The sequence below is a fragment of the Plutella xylostella genome, chromosome 6, assembly GCF_932276165.1.
Source record: "Plutella xylostella chromosome 6, ilPluXylo3.1, whole genome shotgun sequence".
Lineage (NCBI taxonomy): Eukaryota > Metazoa > Arthropoda > Insecta > Lepidoptera > Plutellidae > Plutella > Plutella xylostella.
This window is the reverse complement of record NC_063986.1, coordinates 2,516,476-2,534,641: the sequence shown is the minus strand read 5'-3', so window position 1 is coordinate 2,534,641 and position 18,166 is coordinate 2,516,476. Positions and strand designations below refer to the sequence as shown.

The window sequence follows — 18,166 nt, the reverse complement described above, 5'->3', positions numbered from 1 at the left end:
CTGGAAGTAGCCCTGGCTCTGGAAGTAGCCCTGGCTCTGGAAGTAGCCCTGGCTCTGGAAGTAGCCCTGGCTCTGGAAGTAGCACAGCTGGCCCTGGCTCTGGAAGTAGCACCGCTGGCCCTGGCTCTGGAAGTAGCCCTGGCTCTGGAAGTAGCCCTGGTTCTGGAAGTAGCCCTGGCTCTGGAAGTAGCACTGCTGGCCCTGGCTCTGGAAGTAGCACTGCTGGCCCTGGCTCTGGAAGTAGCCCTGGCTCTGGAAGTAGCACCGCTGGCCCTGGCTCTGGAAGTAGCCCTGGCTCTGGAAGTAGCACCGCTGGCCCTGGCTCTGGAAGTAGCACCGCTGGCCCTGGCTCTGGAAGTAGCCCTGGCTCTGGAAGTAGCCCTGGCTCTGGAAGTAGCACCGCTGGCCCTGGCTCTGGAAGTAGCCCTGGCTCTGGAAGTAGCACCGCTGGCCCTGGCTCTGGAAGTAGCCCTGGCTCTGGAAGTAGCACCGCTGGCCCTGGCTCTGGAAGTAGCCCTGGCTCTGGAAGTAGCCCTGGCTCTGGAAGTAGCCCTGGCTCTGGAAGTAGCCCTGGCTCTGGAAGTAGTCCTGGCTCTGGAAGTAGCCCTGGCTCTGGAAGTAGCCCTGGCTCTGGAAGTAGCACAGCTGGCCCTGGCTCTGGAAGTAGCACCGCTGGCCCTGGCTCTGGAAGTAGCCCTGGCTCTGGAAGTAGCCCTGGCTCTGGAAGTAGCCCTGGCTCTGGAAGTAGCCCTGGCTCTGGAAGTAGCCCTGGCTCTGGAAGTAGCCCCGGTTCTGGAAGTAGCCCTGGCTCTGGAAGTAGCCCTGGCTCTGGAAGTAGCCCTGGCTCTGGAAGTAGCACTGCTGGCCCAGGCTCTGGAAGTAGCCCTGGCTCTGGAAGTAGCCCTGGCTCTGGAAGTAGCCCTGGCTCTGGAAGTAGCACCGCTGGCCCTGGCTCTGGAAGTAGCCCTGGCTCTGGAAGTAGCACCGCTGGCCCTGGCTCTGGAAGTAGCCCTGGCTCTGGAAGTAGCCCTGGCTCTGGAAGTAGCCCTGGCTCTGGAAGTAGCACCGCTGGCCCTGGCTCTGGAAGTAGCCCTGGCTCTGGAAGTAGCCCTGGCTCTGGAAGTAGCCCTGGTTCTGGAAGTAGCCCTGGCTCTGGAAGTAGCCCTGGCTCTGGAAGTAGCCCTGGTTCTGGAAGTAGCACTGCTGGCCCTGGCTCTGGAAGTAGCCCTGGCTCTGGAAGTAGCACCGCTGGCCCTGGCTCTGGAAGTAGCCCTGGCTCTGGAAGTAGCACCGCTGGCCCTGGCTCTGGAAGTAGCACCGCTGGCCCTGGCTCTGGAAGTAGCCCTGGCTCTGGAAGTAGCACCGCTGGCCCTGGCTCTGGAAGTAGCCCTGGCTCTGGAAGTAGCACCGCTGGCCCTGGCTCTGGAAGTAGCCCTGGCTCTGGAAGTAGCACCGCTGGCTCTGGAAGTAGTTCTTCTGGAGGTAGCTCCACAAACTCTCAAACCACATTACCTGGAGGATCAACAGCAACTGCCCAAAGCAGTCCTAATGGAAACGATACCAGTACTACTGGTCCAGATCAGACTACCCCTCAATGTCCAAATGATGAAGAATATAACTCATGCGGTCCATACTGCGAAAAGTCTTGCTCTAATTACAATGAGAGTATTAACTGTCCCACGCTTTGTGTCGCTGGCTGTTTCTGCCAATTTGGCCTCGTAAGAGCTAATGATGGCAGGTGCGTCAAGCCTGAAGAATGCAGTAAGTACCAAGATGTGGTTTTTGTTTTCTTGGTGTTAATGTTCACTTGTGTTTCAAAATTATTAAAAGAAGAAAAAAAAGAAAGAAAATATATTTATTTAGTATTAAAATGTGAAAGTTCCAAAAAAGACCCTATCTCATTAAACTTAGTTCATTACAAAATAATAATCTTTTCAGCTCCGAACCCTATCCCAGAGTGTCCGGTGAACCAGAAATATTCACCGTGTACACTGACAAAATGCTACCAGACTTGCGACGACGTCATCAATGAGTCTGACTGTCCCGAGGTGCCTCCCAACTGTAGGAGACCAGGGTGCGTCTGTGTCGATGGATATGTGAAGTCACGCAACGGATCTTGTGTTCCTGCTGATAAGTGTCGTAAGTTTTTTTTATTTATATCCGACTTTAGTTTATCCCGAATAAGCATTCCGCTGTATGTCAAGGGAGACGGAGACTGGAGTTAATTAAAAAAGATCACAAAAAAAACCCGCTGTCGAAAGTAGATTATCGATACGACCCCCGTTTTCAAATTTCCCTTTTACCTAAATCGATACTGTGTCTGTGTTTTGTGACCTTTCTAGTTAAATTTGTTATTTCCAGTCCATTATGTAATGTACAGTTTAATCAGTCTCATTTCACACCTTGCAGCTCCAAACCCCGGACCGAAATGTTTGACCAATGAACAGTACACCAACTGTACACTCGCAAAGTGTAAACAGACTTGCGACAATGTGGTCTTCAAATCCGACTGCCCGATCGTACCGTCCAACTGTAGTCGCCCTGGCTGCGAGTGTATCGACGGATATGCAAGGGCTAGGAATGGCACTTGCATCAAAAACGAAAATTGTCGTAAGTACCTAATTACCTACATGAGTCTTAAAAAATCAGGAAAGCTTAGATTTGCCAATAAACACCAGAATTGCGTTTGCGAATACCTATAATACTACATATCTATACTTTTCTTTCTTAGCTACACCACCACCACCGGTGTGCCCAACCAACGAAGTCTACTCCAACTGCACAGCCACAAAATGCTACAAGAACTGTTACGAGCTGCTCACAACACCCACTTGCCCTCCTGTACCTGACCCGTGCAATAAACCTGGCTGTGTTTGCATCAATGACTATTTACGAGCTCCGAATGGCACCTGCGTACCTCGGGCTGACTGTCGTAAGTTATCTTATAGTCATCCCAGACATTGAATGATGCCTCCTTCCCTATTTGTAGCATTTGGTCTGAGAGGAATTACCCGTGGAGTAGAATTAAACTCAGGTCTCGAAAAGTTATCAATAAATCAAAGCAGTGCTCAAAATAGAGTTCCGTTTATGACGAAAAAGACACACGATATACTAAATAGTGAGGAGAATAAAAACATAAATTTAACGCATTATAACATTCTAGCCCCGGACCCGATACCTCAATGCGATGACGATGAAGAGTACACTAACTGCACTACTTCAAAGTGCTTGAAGACTTGTGACGATCTCCTGAAACAGCCGACCTGCGCGACGCCTCCCGCCAACTGCTCCAGGCCAGGGTGTGTGTGTGCCAAGGACACGGTCAGGGCGAGAAACGGAACCTGTGTGCCGGTTGATCAATGTCGTAAGTGGGACTTTGTGTTATAACGTAATAATATTTTGAAAAAATGATCAGTTACATCTACCTACTTTTCTATAAAAACTTGACTTTCAAAACATTATATAACTATACTCCTATACTAACACTATAAAATAATTAGCATAAGTATTTGCTTTCGGACAAAATTCCGGTCAGATGCGGAAAGAGGTCCAAATATGACTTTTTTTAATGGCAGCCTTTTTGAATGAAATCTTCAATTAGACTTGACCTTTTCAGTCTACTCCAAATAGCATAAAATAAAAAATATCCATCTTTTCCCAGCACCTCCACCAAAGCCACAATGCCCAAGGAATGAAATACTATCCAACTGCACGTTAAACAAATGCTACAAAACTTGCTCAGACTTGAAGAAAAAGCCCCTATGTCCCACTGCCCCGACAGAGTGTCAGAAACGGGGTTGCATTTGCAAAGACGACTGGTTGAGAGCGAAAAATGGAACTTGTATACCACAGGATCAGTGCGGTAAGCTTTCATAATAATTAGATTATTTTCTTTATTGCCATGGGTTTGGATAGCCCTCAACCTACTACGCAATTTTATCTGGTTCCGTTAGATGATCTCAATAACTGCTGTCGATCGAATCGAATCGAGACCGATACCGCGTTTATAATAATTCGTGTTCGTCGCGTTTGATCGTCATTTGGCATTTAGGTACTATTCTATTTTTTCAGATCCTCTACCTCCTGGATCATCAACAACGGTTTCAAGTTCACCTTCTACTGACGCAAATGGATCTACATTAAGCCCGTCAACTGCATCTAATACCTCTGATGGATCAACTACACCATCCGGTGGCTCTACAGCATCCGGTGGATCTACAGCATCCGGTGGCTCTACAGCATCCGGTGGCTCTACAGCTCCTGGCGGATCAACTACAGCATCCGGTGGATCTACAGCATCCGGTGGATCTACAGCATCCGGTGGATCTACAGCATCCGGTGGCTCTACAGCATCCGGTGGCTCTACAGCATCCGGTGGCTCTACAGCTCCTGGCGGATCAACTACAGCATCCGGTGGATCTACAGCATCCGGTGGATCTACAGCTCCTGGTGGATCAACGACAGCATCCGGTGGATCAACGACAGCATCCGGTGGCTCTACAGCATCCGGTGGATCTACAGCATCCGGTGGATCTACAGCATCCGGTGGATCTACAGCTCCTGGCGGATCAACTACAGCATCCGGTGGATCTACAGCATCCGGTGGATCTACAGCTCCTGGTGGATCAACGACAGCATCCGGTGGATCAACGACAGCATCCGGTGGCTCTACAGCATCCGGTGGATCTACAGCATCCGGTGGATCTACACCATCCGGTGGCTCTACAGCTCCTGGTGGCTCTACACCATCCGGTGGCTCTACAGCTCCTGGTGGCTCTACAGCATCCGGTGGCTCTACACCATCCGGTGGCTCTACAGCATCTGGTGGCTCTACATCATCAGGTGGATCAACTACAGCATCCGGTGGATCTACAGCATCCGGTGGATCTACAGCATCCGGTGGATCTACAGCATCCGGTGGATCTACAGCATCCGGTGGATCTACAGCTCCTGGTGGCTCTACAGCATCCGGTGGCTCTACAGCTCCTAGTGGATCGACAGCATCCGGTGGCTCTACAGCTCCTGGTGGCTCTACAGCATCCGGTGGATCAACTACAGCATCCGGTGGATCTACAGCATCCAGTGGATCTACAGCATCCGGTGGATCTACAGCTCCTGGTGGCTCTACAGCATCCGGTGGCTCTACAGCTCCTGGTGGCTCTACAGCATCCGGTGGCTCTACAGCTCCTGGTGGATCGACAGCATCCGGTGGCTCTACAGCTCCTGGTGGCTCTACAGCATCCGGTGGATCTACAGCTCCTGGTGGATCAAGTACACCATCTGGTGGCTCTACAGCATCCGGTGGCTCTACAGCTCCTGGTGGCTCTACAGCATCCGGTGGATCTACAACATCCGGTGGATCTACAGCATCCGGTGGATCTACAGCATCCGGTGGCTCTACAGCTCCTGGTGGATCGACAGCATCCGGTGGCTCTACAGCTCCTGGTGGCTCTACAGCATCCGGTGGATCAACTACAGCATCCGGTGGATCTACAGCATCCGGTGGATCTACAGCATCCGGTGGATCTACAGCATCCGGTGGATCTACAGCTCCTGGTGGCTCTACAGCATCCGGTGGCTCTACAGCATCCGGTGGATCTACAGCTCCTGGTGGCTCTACAGCATCCGGTGGCTCTACAGCATCCGGTGGATCAACTACAGCATCCGGTGGATCTACAGCATCCGGTGGCTCTACAGCATCCGGTGGCTCTACAGCATCTGGTGGATCTAGCCCATCCAATGGCAGTTCAATCCCAACTGGCAGCACATCTACTTTAACAACAACGTCTGCCGGCTCATCACAAACCACTCCAAAAGATATAACGGGATCCACCCCACCGCCTAGCGGGCCTTGCGGGAAAAATGAGATCTTCAAAAAATGCAAAACATTATGCCCTCCACAGACTTGCGATTCTTTGTATACTTTGTACAAGTGCAGCAATAGATCCACTTGTATACCCGGCTGTGATTGCAAGAAGAATTTCTTAAGGAACGGAACAGCTGATGATGCCTGCATACCTGCTTCTACTTGTCCTAAACCTCCACGTAAGTTATGTTTCTATAGTTTCAGTTTATTGATAAGAACATTACTGGCCCCGGGCTTGATGACCTGAAATTCATAGCAATTCAATTCGTAGTAAGGTCAATCAGATTTATTTGTGACATACCGAGCAAAAAATATATTTCCATAGTTAGATCTGTAAATTTCCAGTCCATTATAATAACGACTTCCATTCCCCACAGCAATCGTATGCGGCGAGAACGAAACCTACGTAGAGAACACCATAGTCACGCAAAGGACCTGTGAGAACCGAGCTAGTACCAAGAAGTGTTCGTGTGAACGCATCACGGGCTGCATCTGCAACCAGGGGTACTTGCGGACGAACGACGGACGATGCGTGTTGCCAGAAAGTTGTCGTAAGTTTAAAATAGCTTTATCTAATAGGTACCCGAAAATCATTCACGCACAATGGACCACCTCATAATTATGGCAACGTGGAATCGGCAAAACAACCTGATGAAAGGCTAGCAAGATCTTAGTAGTTAGGTTTATGCATGGTTTGTAGCATGAACATAGGAAAACTCACCCGTAAGTTCCCATATTACACTGCACCGCATTGTTGGTTGATATTTATCCTCTCCACCACATAGATATCCAATTATTGGCCGCATTTATTATCGCCCCGCACTCTAATAGGTACCTGTTAGGTAATTAAATCGGTATCCACTTATCCGAAATTTTTTTTTTTTAGACGCACATTTTAAAAACATTTTCAACATTATTTTTTACTTTTTCCGTTCCCATGGCGCAATGGCGCTGGCGCCAAAAATCGTTCTTCTTTTTTGTTTCTTTTATTTTTTACTTTTTAATGGCAACGTTGCAAATGTTTTCTGCGCAAACAGCCTATTGCTTATTCCATCCAGTTTTTGTGGCCATTCAGTAGTAGACTTTAATTAACTACTGACCATTGAACTAATATTACTAGTATCAATACTACTGACTGCTACTAACATTAAATACATACTTACTTAAGAGATTACTTTTAGTAATAAGGCCGCCGATTGTGCTATTTATTTTCTGTTCATGTTTGTAATACTGTTTCTTTTTGTGTGCAATAAAGAGTATTTTGTCTTTATCTTTATCTTAAATAATAAATATTTGGGGGCATCTCACACACGGCCATCCGACCACAAGCTAGGCAGAACCTGTGTTATGGGTGTCGGACAGCTGATATATCTACACAAATATATAGTTAGATACTCGTAGATACTAAATTAAATATAAATATCAACACCCAAGACCCGAGTACAAATATCTGTCTTTAAACAAATATCTGCCCCAGCCGGGAATCGAACCCGGGACCTTCGGCATAGCAGTCAGGGCCACTAACCACTACACCATTTTACCACCATTGTATTTTTCTGGAATGCTCTTCCTGAGGACATAAGACGAGCACCTTCTGCAGCTTCCTTCAAAGAAAGGGTTAAGAGGCACTACCTAAATTCACTGCCTTAGTTGAATATATTATTGCTGTATTATATCATTGTATGTAAGTATATGTATAATAATATATATTATGTATTTATTTATTTATTTTCTTGCTGTATTTATTTATTTAGTGTATGTAGTGTTTAAGTAGTGTATTATACACTTGCACCTCAGCTACCTCTGATTCTATTTTTTTTTATAACTCTCTTCCATCCAAAGGTTGTCTGGTAGAGATTGCTATAAGCAATAAGTTTTAAGTCTTTATTTTGTATGTTGTTCTATTTTGGTGCAAATAAAGAGTATTGTATTGTATTGTATTGTATTGTATTTTGCATTTCTACCTTTCAAACTCATAAAACAATCCTTATTTATTCCCCACAGCGGTGCCAGTTTGCGGTCTCAACGAAGAGCCGAGTGACTGCATCAAGATTTGCGCCAAGACGTGCAAGACTCGCTTCAGGTCCGACGGCCGCGTGTGTCGCAACGACGTCTGCAAGCAAGGGTGCAAGTGTATCGAGGGGTACTTGAGACACGACAATGGATCTTGCGTGCCTACGTATGAGTGTTGTAAGTTTCTTGCATGGTTTTTTTTAACTGATAGCATGAAACGACATGGATAGAACTAAAACAACGGCAGAGCGTTCATGGTTGGCTGTTGGGTCTCGGTCAGTTTACCCTTGTATGGCATAATATGACAAAAAAAAAACGTGATTCGTCCTCTCCGTAACATTCCACCAAAATATCACAAGAGGAACTAAAAATAGCCTACTCGAGTAACGTATCACATAAGTCCGTGGTACGGCGCACCTACAAGTACTTATAGTTGTAACAGACCCTATAGCTATAGGTACTTTTTGGCACCGACATGCTACGACCTAAAAAATCAGCGCTATAATATGAACCATCTTTCCCAGCTGCACCAATCTGCAACAGCGACGAGAACCACCAAGTCTGCGGGCCCTCCTGTGAGACGACCTGTGCGACTATCAACGGCACTTGCAGCAACAAGGCCTGTCCGAAGCGATGTGTCGACGGCTGCTTCTGCAAGCCTGGGCTGGTGCGATCGGAGGATGGAGTCACTTGTGTGAAGCCGGAGAATTGTGGTACGTTACGTTGCAGGGTTATTAACCGATTCAGTTATATTTTTCACAAAATTCACTTGTATGTTTATAATATAGTTAGCAAACATGGCAGCTATATAGTGATATTTAACCGATAAGTATTTCCCAAATTCACAATTATTCCGATAAAATCGCGACCGCGCCGAATTACAGCCAGACGAAGACTGAAATCTTGTCAAAGTAATATTAACCTACCGTACAAAAGGAGTAGGTAGATAGGTTGATCTACCCACATACAAATATTAAAAGTGTTCGACCAGTATCCAACACCAAACCTCATCAATGGAAGAATGGAGAAATCTGTGTGTTCGAACGTTTTTATTGCTCTATTTAAAATCAGCTGTCCAGATTACTGACAGCTGCGCCTTTCTATAATAGGTTTGTAGTTGGTCTGAGATAGTAGGTATATTTTGTTATTACACTTTTAATATGATTTTTTCTACAGGTAAACTACAATGCATTGGACCTAACGAACACTACGAGAGATGTCCTAGCGTTTGCCCGCCACAGACTTGCAAGGCGCAACTGGCTAAATACGACTGTTCCAAATTCAAAAAATGCTGTCGCCCCAGCTGTCGATGTGATAAGGGATACTTGAGAGACGAGAAAGGAGTCTGCATACCGTCCAAGGAATGTAGTAAGGTTTGAGCAAAGAGGTCGAGTAGCTGTAATTGATTCTGTTTTGTTTATTTTGTTTATTGTATTGGCTGAATAAAATGTAATGTTCGAAATTTAAAAGCGTGTTTTTTGTAAATATTCGAATAGAAACAAAAGATGTTGATTGATTCATTCTTCAAATTAACTTTATTACAAAAAATATATTAACAGTATTTGATTCAATCATTTACAGAAGTAATCTAATTAAAGGGAATTTACATATCATAGACACTTTACAAGGTAGAGGGTAACAAATATTTGTTGATCCTACATTCCTACCCAATAACATAAATTATATTTGAAAGGCAACGTAAAATGAATGTTAGAATACTTTTATAATTCGTTATTTCTTACAATTTGTAGCTTGTTAGTCGTTTGGCACACGAAATCCAGATTCAAAATGTGTACAAATATAATGAGCATTTCTTAATAATTATTGTATTTTTACAAAATATATTCTAAGTTCTTTCCACTAACTATCTCCTTATGTGCTTTAAGTAACTGGCACTATAAAAACAGAGTTTCCGTTTAAAAATATTTAAGTAGTATTTGTAAGTACTTGTTGCAGTCTTTGAAATCTGCTACGATCATGATTCATGCAAAAACATTTGGTATTTATAAATCAATATAAAATGATGATACAATTTAAACTCATTTACTTCATAAAACTGGCACAAATAAATATATCGCACAGAAATAAAACTTCGTAAAATATACCTATTTCTGGCTAGGATAATAGGTTAATATTATTTAATGTAATTTATTATGCATTTATAATATTAATAGAATATAGATAGATAGGTAGTGCCTGTGTAGGTAGGTATAGTATACCTAAGTTCATCGAAAATCGAAAAAAAAATACGAATAAAGAGAAGAATCAAGTAGGAAAGTATAAAATGTTTTCGTTTCTCATGGCACATCAATAGCCACACAAAAATATCATATTAAAATCTTTACTTATAATGTTTTTTTACAAAATATACATGTAATATCCTACAACCTCCTTTACTACTTAACACCAAAATAATAATAGGTATTTTCCATCGATTAATGCCTCACTTATTTACAGATAAATTATGTTATTATTGTATAAATTATGCACAAATTGTTCTTCAATACAAAGACTAGCCATCGCTAAGTAAGTACAAGTAGATGTATTCTATTCTAGATAAAAAATATCAGAAAACATTATTTACACTACATAAAATTGAAGCATCATATTCAGTCATTTCATTTAAATTCTTCGTACATTTCGTTGAACACAGATTATTATTATACATAGGCCCGAACACAGTTAACTATCATAAATTAAAAACTATCAAAATCTATATCTTCCTCAAGTTATTATGACAACACTTTAGGGTTTAAGATCTAGTATTTGACAGTTCTAAATTTAAGACGTGTGAACTTTTAGATGGCCGTATTATTATGCTAAATTAGGAAGTACATTCTTGTCTCCACTTTCGTAATTGGACGGATAATTTTATCACTTCACTCAGTCACTTTCACGTTTTGTATAAAGCTTTTGAAACACTATTAGGTATATATTTTTTTCAGTTCATGGCTATAGTTCCGTAGTAGTCTCTACCGGAGATTGGTCGTAATGGTCGAATGCGACAAAGTTTCGTTTACCGAATGTCACATTGTCATTTTCGCTGGCCCTGGAAATTATAAAAAAGATAAGATTAGTGATAGATTCTATTCGCTATTTCCAAATATGAAATAGTTTTAGTTAAGTTAATTTGAAATGGTATTATTATTTCAGAATTATGATTGCTTTTCGGTGCGGAAGATATGCTATTCTCATTTTGTGGAAGTTAGAATGTTTGCTACAACAAACCAATTTAAGTGTTGGTGTTTGCTATTGTGAACTGAGCATACTTATACATTTTAATGGATTTTTTTGCATTTTTTGTTATAAAATAGAGATTAAATATGCACAACTAAATTCCGTGGAGGTGCCATACAAATACTTTCTACAGTGCTAATAATTTTGTTGATTGTGTTTGTGCATTTTCATCTCTCACCCTCGCTTTTGTTTTCTTGGTTCAATGAAATAATAATAATGTTTTGAATATCTGCAATTTGAATAACTTCGTCATTTCTGTTCTTTTCACTTGATAGTCAATTTAAATGATTAAAAAAAACGTAGTAATGTAACCAACGTTAACGTATTGGTTCTACCTTTTTTGGCATAAGATTTATTTGCCTAATCTCGTATTGCATAGTGACGTTTGGTCAAAGTCTCGTTACGCCGAAAATCGTATGGCATAAATCTCGTTTAGTAAAAAGTTATTTCGCATAACATTGTTTAGCCTAATAATGGTATGGCCAAATCTTGAATAGCCTAATAATGCTATGGCATAGGTTTATACAAAGTAATAATATTCGTTTGGCTTTAACTTTGACGGAGCGTCTCCCTACATAGCGCAAACTGGTGCCTTGTATTGTTTCCGCTGTTTGAAAAAGGCTCGATTTTTTTATCATACAATATCGTGATTTTCGGGATGTAGGAGAAAAATACCACAATTTGTACATTTACTACATACTTAATATATTATTTATTAAGATAACATTAGGAGAAACAAGATTATACATAGGTATAGACGAACATAAATTTGAGCAAACGAAACTTAGGTGTTTAAAGATTGTGCCTAAAGAGTTTTAGACGAAACGAGCCTTATGCCACATAAGTCTTGGCAAAGTGATGGTTCGGCCAAAAAAGTTTAGACCATACGAGTTATGCGAAATGAGTTTTGGTCAATAAAGATTATGCGAGATGAGCGGAACCCAACGTATTACCTACAGATTTTAATAGTGAGTATACAGGTATGATATCTAAGGGCGGATTCGACCAACGTCGAGTAACTTTTTACTCGAGAGTAAACTACCAGTTACTCGCGAGTAAGCAGATTTTGCATTCTACCAAACCTGAAACCAAGATAAGTAGCTTATCCCAAGAATAAAATGTTATACCGCCAAAATTTACCGTGTAACGAGCTTATCCGAGAGTAATTTTGTAATGGCGGCAGCACATCAGCTGATTAGAAAACCGCCATAATGACATATAAACACATCTGTCAAATCATAAACAAAAGTACGTTAAAAGGCAAATTCTCAGAATAACAACAGCGAATAAAATATTAAAACATAAACAATTTCCTACTATTATAATCCATTCAAACTAAGTTGGCATGTCATTTCTATTGCATGCTTTGAAAACGCAGCTATTTTTTATTTAATTGGAGTATAGTTTCGTTCCTCGTTCATTCAATTAATCATGGTATAACTTGGTAGAATGCAAATGTACTTATCCCAGATATTTACTCGCGTATAAATTTTATTCCGGTATAGTTATTCTCGTGTAACGAGATGTTTGGACGAATCCACCCTAAGTATGATGATAAGGAAAACCAATGACAGTTTAATAGCTCTCCCATGCACATGCACAGAACAAACAGAATTGTTTGTGAATTATTATGACTAAGCTGTCCTCTATAACCCTGATACGTTTGCTTGGACGATCATGTATTTATTTAGAAAAAACATCTTACCTCTGCAGTCCAGGAATCTCATCATACGCCATAATAGGCTGACTCTTTCTCTTATTATTATTATTGTTCGCACCAATCTTCCTTCCCAGTGTCGCTGCTAGCAAACCGCCATTATTCACATTATTATTAGCCCGCGGCAACGTACCCAGCGCGTTGTTCAAATGATTGTTCATATTCGCGTGTGGATGCGCTCTTCTGTTCAATGTTTGCGTGTTTCGGGATATGTCGATGGTGTTATACGTTTTGTCATGGGAGTTGTTGAGTGTGTTTTCGTTGACGCTTGAAGCGCGGGCTGTGGTGGCCGTTTCTGAAAGGGTTGGACTGCGTTCACCTGAAAGTGAGATTTCATGAAATTAAATAATGTTTATTTACACTAAAATTTAATTTATTCACTATTATAAACAAAAATGTATTTAGTAAGTATTAGAAAGAATGGTATTGGAATTGGTATCCCGTAGGCATTCAGAGACGCTATAAGTAAGTCCGGAAGCACACAGTGCCTTCTAATTTTATCTTGTATTTTCTATTTGTAATCAAGCGAAATCAATTTATTTCTACTTACCATTTTCCTTAGTAAGATATTGAACTGCGTGTATATTGAAGGCGTGGTTGTTGGGACTGAAGTCCAACTGCAGATCGTTGTCTACCACCGCCATGTTTAACACCTGAAAACGGATAATTTTATTTATAAATTGTTTTATAAATGCCATCGGGTATTTGCCTATACAAATTGTAGGTTTAGAATTATGTCTCTATTGAGTGTCGGACGCCATCCAGCCTACTGGGCTAACCTTAGACAGGTAGTATGAAGCGGTCAGCCCATGTTCGTGAGTTAGTTACGTAGGTCTTGAGGTCAAGCTATCCAGATTCGGCCAAGTGTTATGGCACAAAATCAACGTTGATAGATATGTCATGCAGTCGAGACAGGATGCGGATATAGGGATGACAATGATGAAGGTGATTATTGTTAAATTGATGATAATACCAACACTTTCGACCAATGAAAAAGTTCCAGTGATATATGGAACGGCAATGGCAGGTAGAACTTCACCATTACTCGTGAGTCATCATCATCACGACCCATCACGTCCCCACTGCTGGGGCACGGGTCTCTTCCAATTAAGGAAGTCCACCAAGTAAGCAAGTGCAGGTTGGTGGACCCCAACACAAGCAAGCTTGTTATGAGAGAGTTGTCGGGTAAGTGGACAACCCGACTGTCAGATGTTTTCCAGCTGCCCGAAGGCCTCTGACTAGTCTTAACGACTGCTTGCTCGTGAGTGTAAGACAGGGTCTCGTATCTGGGCGCAGCTCTTGTAGTGTCACTCGACTGTGACTAGTACAGTGAAGGTGTATATGTACCTGGGTCTCGTATCTTGTAGTGTCACTCGACTGTGACTAGTACAGTGAAGGTGTATATGTACCTGGGTCTCGTATCTTGTAGTGTCACTCGACTGTGACTAGTACAGTGAAGGTGTATATGTACCTGGGTCTCGTATCTTGTAGTGTCACTCGACTGTGACTAGTACAGTGAAGGTGTATATGTACCTGGGTCTCGTATCTGGGCGCAGCTCTTGTAGTGTCACTCGACTGTGACTAGTACAGTGAAGGTGTATATTTAGACGGTCGAATGGCGTAGTGGTTAGTGACCCTGACTGCTATGCCGAAGGTCCCGGGTTCGATTCCCGGCTGGGGCAGATATTTGTTTAAAGACAAATATTTGTACTCGGGTCTTGGGTGTTGATATTTATATTTAATATCTATCTGTCTATGTATTTGTGTAGATATATCAGCTGTCCGATACCCATAACACATGCTCTGCCTAGCTTGGGGTCGGATGGCCGTGTGTGAGATGTCCCCACATATTATGTATATGTACCTGGGTCTCGTATCTGGGCGCGGGGTCGTTGTCCTCCGACTCGTAGGCGGAGGGCGGGCGCGGCGGTAGGCTCGCGCTCAGCGTGCCGTACTGGCGCAGCTCTTGCTGTTTGTGACGCTTGTATCTGTGGGTTGAGAGGTTAAAGGTTTATAATTATTCAGTACTAGCTGTTCCCGCAAGCTTCGCTTCGCCTTAAAAAGTTTTCCCGTGGGAATTCCGGGATAAAAAGTAGCCTATGTTCTTTCCCAGGGTCTAGACCGTATGTATACCAAATTTCATTCAAATCCGTTGAGTAGTTTTGTCGTGAAAGAGTAACAGACAGACAGACAGACAGAAACAGTTACTTTCGCATTTATAATATTAGTTAGGATTAGGATTAATCTAGCTGAGGTTGCGTAAATATCTTGTTCTCATATTCGTGAGCCCTGGGTTAGAATCCTATTTTTTTATTACTTCACGATTTTAAATACGGTCTCGCTCTGCATCGCTGTAACCGTAGGATAACCAATACTTCTTCTTACTCCTACTTATGTAACAGGGGCCTACTGATTCCTAGATGTGTTTACTGATAAACGATATGGTGGACGGAATCATGCTATCTCGCTCTAGATCTCGCCTAATTGTATGTTTGTCAGTACTCCTGCCTATTGATTTCTATTTCTAATAATAAAGTTTCAGCTAAATCGCTATAATCGTAGGTCTGTCAATACCCCTTCTATGGTACCTAACAACCCCCATTTACATTTTGTTCCATATTTAATTTTAATTAACTCACCGATTCCAAGACGCACAAATATACACTGTAGCCGCACTCGCAGCGACCAACACTAGTGCTGCCAAGGCCAACAAAGCCGCCGGTAGAGCCGAAGCAAGAGGCGCGGCCGCGTGGGTCACTCTTATTGATATAGACTCTACTAATAAACGCTGAATATGACGGATTCTTGATATCTTGCATTATGTTGTTGCAATCCTACCTCTACCTATTTCCACTTATGGGGCATTCCACAGGTAGTGGGAAAATGAGATATTTTTTTATTAATCTAATCAAGATTATTTTATTGTTAATTCAATATTAGATATACATATTTACATGTTCTGTTATTTTTTTTTCTGAAAAAAGCAGGAAAGTATTTTTTTACATACGTTTCATACGTTGTTTTTTTGTTCTGAACATGTGGTACGATTTTTTGGGTCATGTTCATGTCCCACCAGTCACAATTTATTTGGTCTATATTTCTTGCAGAAACAAAGCTTGCTCATAGTTTATAGTTCACGTCTTAATATATTTAATCATTTAATAGCACATTCAAATACATTTTGCTATGTTAAGTATTTGGACTAAAATCTCGTTTGACGGAGCAGAGGTCGGGGCTGAGGTATTTTTGGCTGTCCCACCAGTCACACTCCTTAAACCGTTAATATATCACCAATAAATGTACATGGGTTATTAATTTGGTAATCATTACATTACTTGGTTCATTATCTACTATACAGTATATATTTAATCATATTATTTGATTAAAATAAAAAGTTACAGGTCTAAACAATAGCAATTCTGGAGTAAACAGTCCCACCAGTCACTATGGAATGCCCCTTATGTAATAGCCACTATTTTCATATTGTCTACTACATAATAAACGCTGAATAGTGCAGACGGATTCATGTTATCTCGCTCTAAATCGCTGTAATCGTAGGTCTGTCAAAACTATTTCCTACTTCAACTTATGTAACCGCGTTAATTTTCTTTCTGTGTATTTTTCAGTGGTAGAAATAATCAAAACTTACCGATTCCAAGACGCACAAATATACACGGTGGCCGCACTCGCAGCGACCAACACTAGGGCAGGCCAACGCCAATAAAGCCGCCGGTAGAGCCGAAGCAAGAGGCGCGGCCGCGGCCGCGTGGGTGACTCTTATTGGAGCATTCCTATACTATATGTATTAATAAACTCTAACTGGCAGATCCTACGTCTACTAATAAACGCTGCCAAGCCCGTGAATGAAGAATGAATGTGAAAATGGCGGACGGATTCATGCTATCTCGCTCTAAATTGCTGCAATCGTAGCTTTGTCGATACTATTTCCTATTCTCACTTATGTAACCACCGCTATTCTTATTTACCTCAATTACAAATTCAATTATCATCAACAGAACTAACCTGTTCCAAGACGCACATATATACACCGTAGCCGCACTCGCAGCGACCAACACTAGGGCCGCCAACGCCAGCAAAGCAGCCGGTAGAGCCGAAGCAAGAGGCGCGGCCGCGTGGGTGACTCGCGGGGGAGTCGGCGTGGTCAGCGGCGGGCGAACATCGCTGACTGGGGATTGCAGTTGGGCGGCTATGGATTTGCGGATGCCGGTGTCTATTGCTCTGTGGAGAGATGGGGTTGGGTTGTAAAATACGGTGGATTGGATGTTTTGGCGAATTGTTAAGAGATTTTGAAGAATTCAGTAGGTGCTAATGTGGGTGGCTAAGCCTACAAGTAAATCTCTTGAAGTTTGTAGTAATTTTTATTCTTTATCCTCTTGACTGTGGCGCTCGTCATACGGGCGTCTCAAACAAGAGTAATTGACACTGATTAACAGAATAAAATTAACAAACCAAAATACTATACCTATTAATCTACTCCTATAAGTACAGTGCACAAATTAGAGCATGCACTTTTAATGGAGAGCATAAGTAACTGAATAGTAATAAAAACCCACTTACTTTTTAACCTTCTTCGATTCCCTCGTCAGAATTTCTCCCGTATTAGGATCAATCAAGAACCACCAGACATCAGTGCCTTTATCATCTTTCTCTAACGTTCCGTTTTCCCCAATAAAGTGTCTTGAAGTTAGCTTCTCAACGCCGGCGACTAAACCGGTTTTGTCTTCGATGGCTGAGAGAATGCTTCGGGATTGTCTGCGGACTAAGTCTGGATTCATGTCGGCTATTTCTAAGACTAACTGGTTGTCCTTTTGCAGCAGGTTTATCTGTGAAAGAATATAAAAGATCGTGAGTTTAGATAGGTATATTATTTTGGGTGTTAGTGAAAAAAATAAGTTAAAAGAGATTCAACTATCGCATATTTAGGATGTAAAAAAGTTTATTCTTGCACGTAAGACCGTGGTTTTTAATTTAATAACCATTAAATTCACTCCCACGGGAAATCTCATAACAGAACAAGAAACTCAAAACAAAGCTTTTATCCATTAAAAAAAATTATTTAAAACTCACCACAACCGCAGCCCTAGCCACATTGTAATCGCTGGCACTATTAGGGTTGTCCCTCGCAGTCACACTAAACTTAAACGGCAGAATACCGCTAGGGACGTTCTCTAAAGTCTTGATATTACTGATGATGCCGGTGTCTGGATCTAGACTGAAGTACTCTTCAGTTATTTTAGTCCAGGAGTTCTTCTGGTATTCGATTTTGCCGAAATCGCTGCTGTCTTTGTCTTTTGCCTGGTGAACGAAAGAAC

The 18,166-nt window shown here is 42.2% G+C and overlaps 2 protein-coding genes across 2 annotated transcripts in view; one reads left to right on the top strand and one right to left on the bottom strand.

Annotated features, from left to right (window-relative positions):
* Window positions 1-1,058: 1,058 nt before the first annotated feature.
* On the top strand, window positions 1,059-9,348 carry LOC119690314 (mucin-19; the record flags this gene model as incomplete). Its single annotated transcript, XM_048621806.1, has 12 exons — window positions 1,059-1,761; window positions 1,939-2,139; window positions 2,410-2,610; window positions 2,732-2,932; window positions 3,164-3,364; window positions 3,662-3,862; window positions 4,072-4,449; window positions 4,843-6,045; window positions 6,244-6,417; window positions 7,871-8,056; window positions 8,404-8,592; window positions 9,056-9,348. Coding segments are annotated over 12 exons (4,041 nt in total), but the record flags the coding sequence as incomplete, so codon positions are not given.
* Window positions 9,349-9,391: 43 nt separating this feature from the next.
* The window catches only part of LOC105389988 (cadherin-99C), a 94,784-nt gene continuing 86,009 nt past the window's right edge, over window positions 9,392-18,166 (bottom strand). The window contains exons 26-32 of the mRNA XM_048633587.1: window positions 17,922-18,149; window positions 17,412-17,677; window positions 16,857-17,072; window positions 14,698-14,821; window positions 13,384-13,486; window positions 12,822-13,152; window positions 9,392-10,928 (exon numbers count right to left, since the gene is read on the bottom strand). Of these exons, the coding sequence (XP_048489544.1) occupies window positions 10,832-10,928; window positions 12,822-13,152; window positions 13,384-13,486; window positions 14,698-14,821; window positions 16,857-17,072; window positions 17,412-17,677; window positions 17,922-18,149 (1,365 nt within the window). The 3' untranslated portion in view covers window positions 9,392-10,831. The remainder of the gene's footprint in view (window positions 10,929-12,821; window positions 13,153-13,383; window positions 13,487-14,697; window positions 14,822-16,856; window positions 17,073-17,411; window positions 17,678-17,921; window positions 18,150-18,166) is intronic.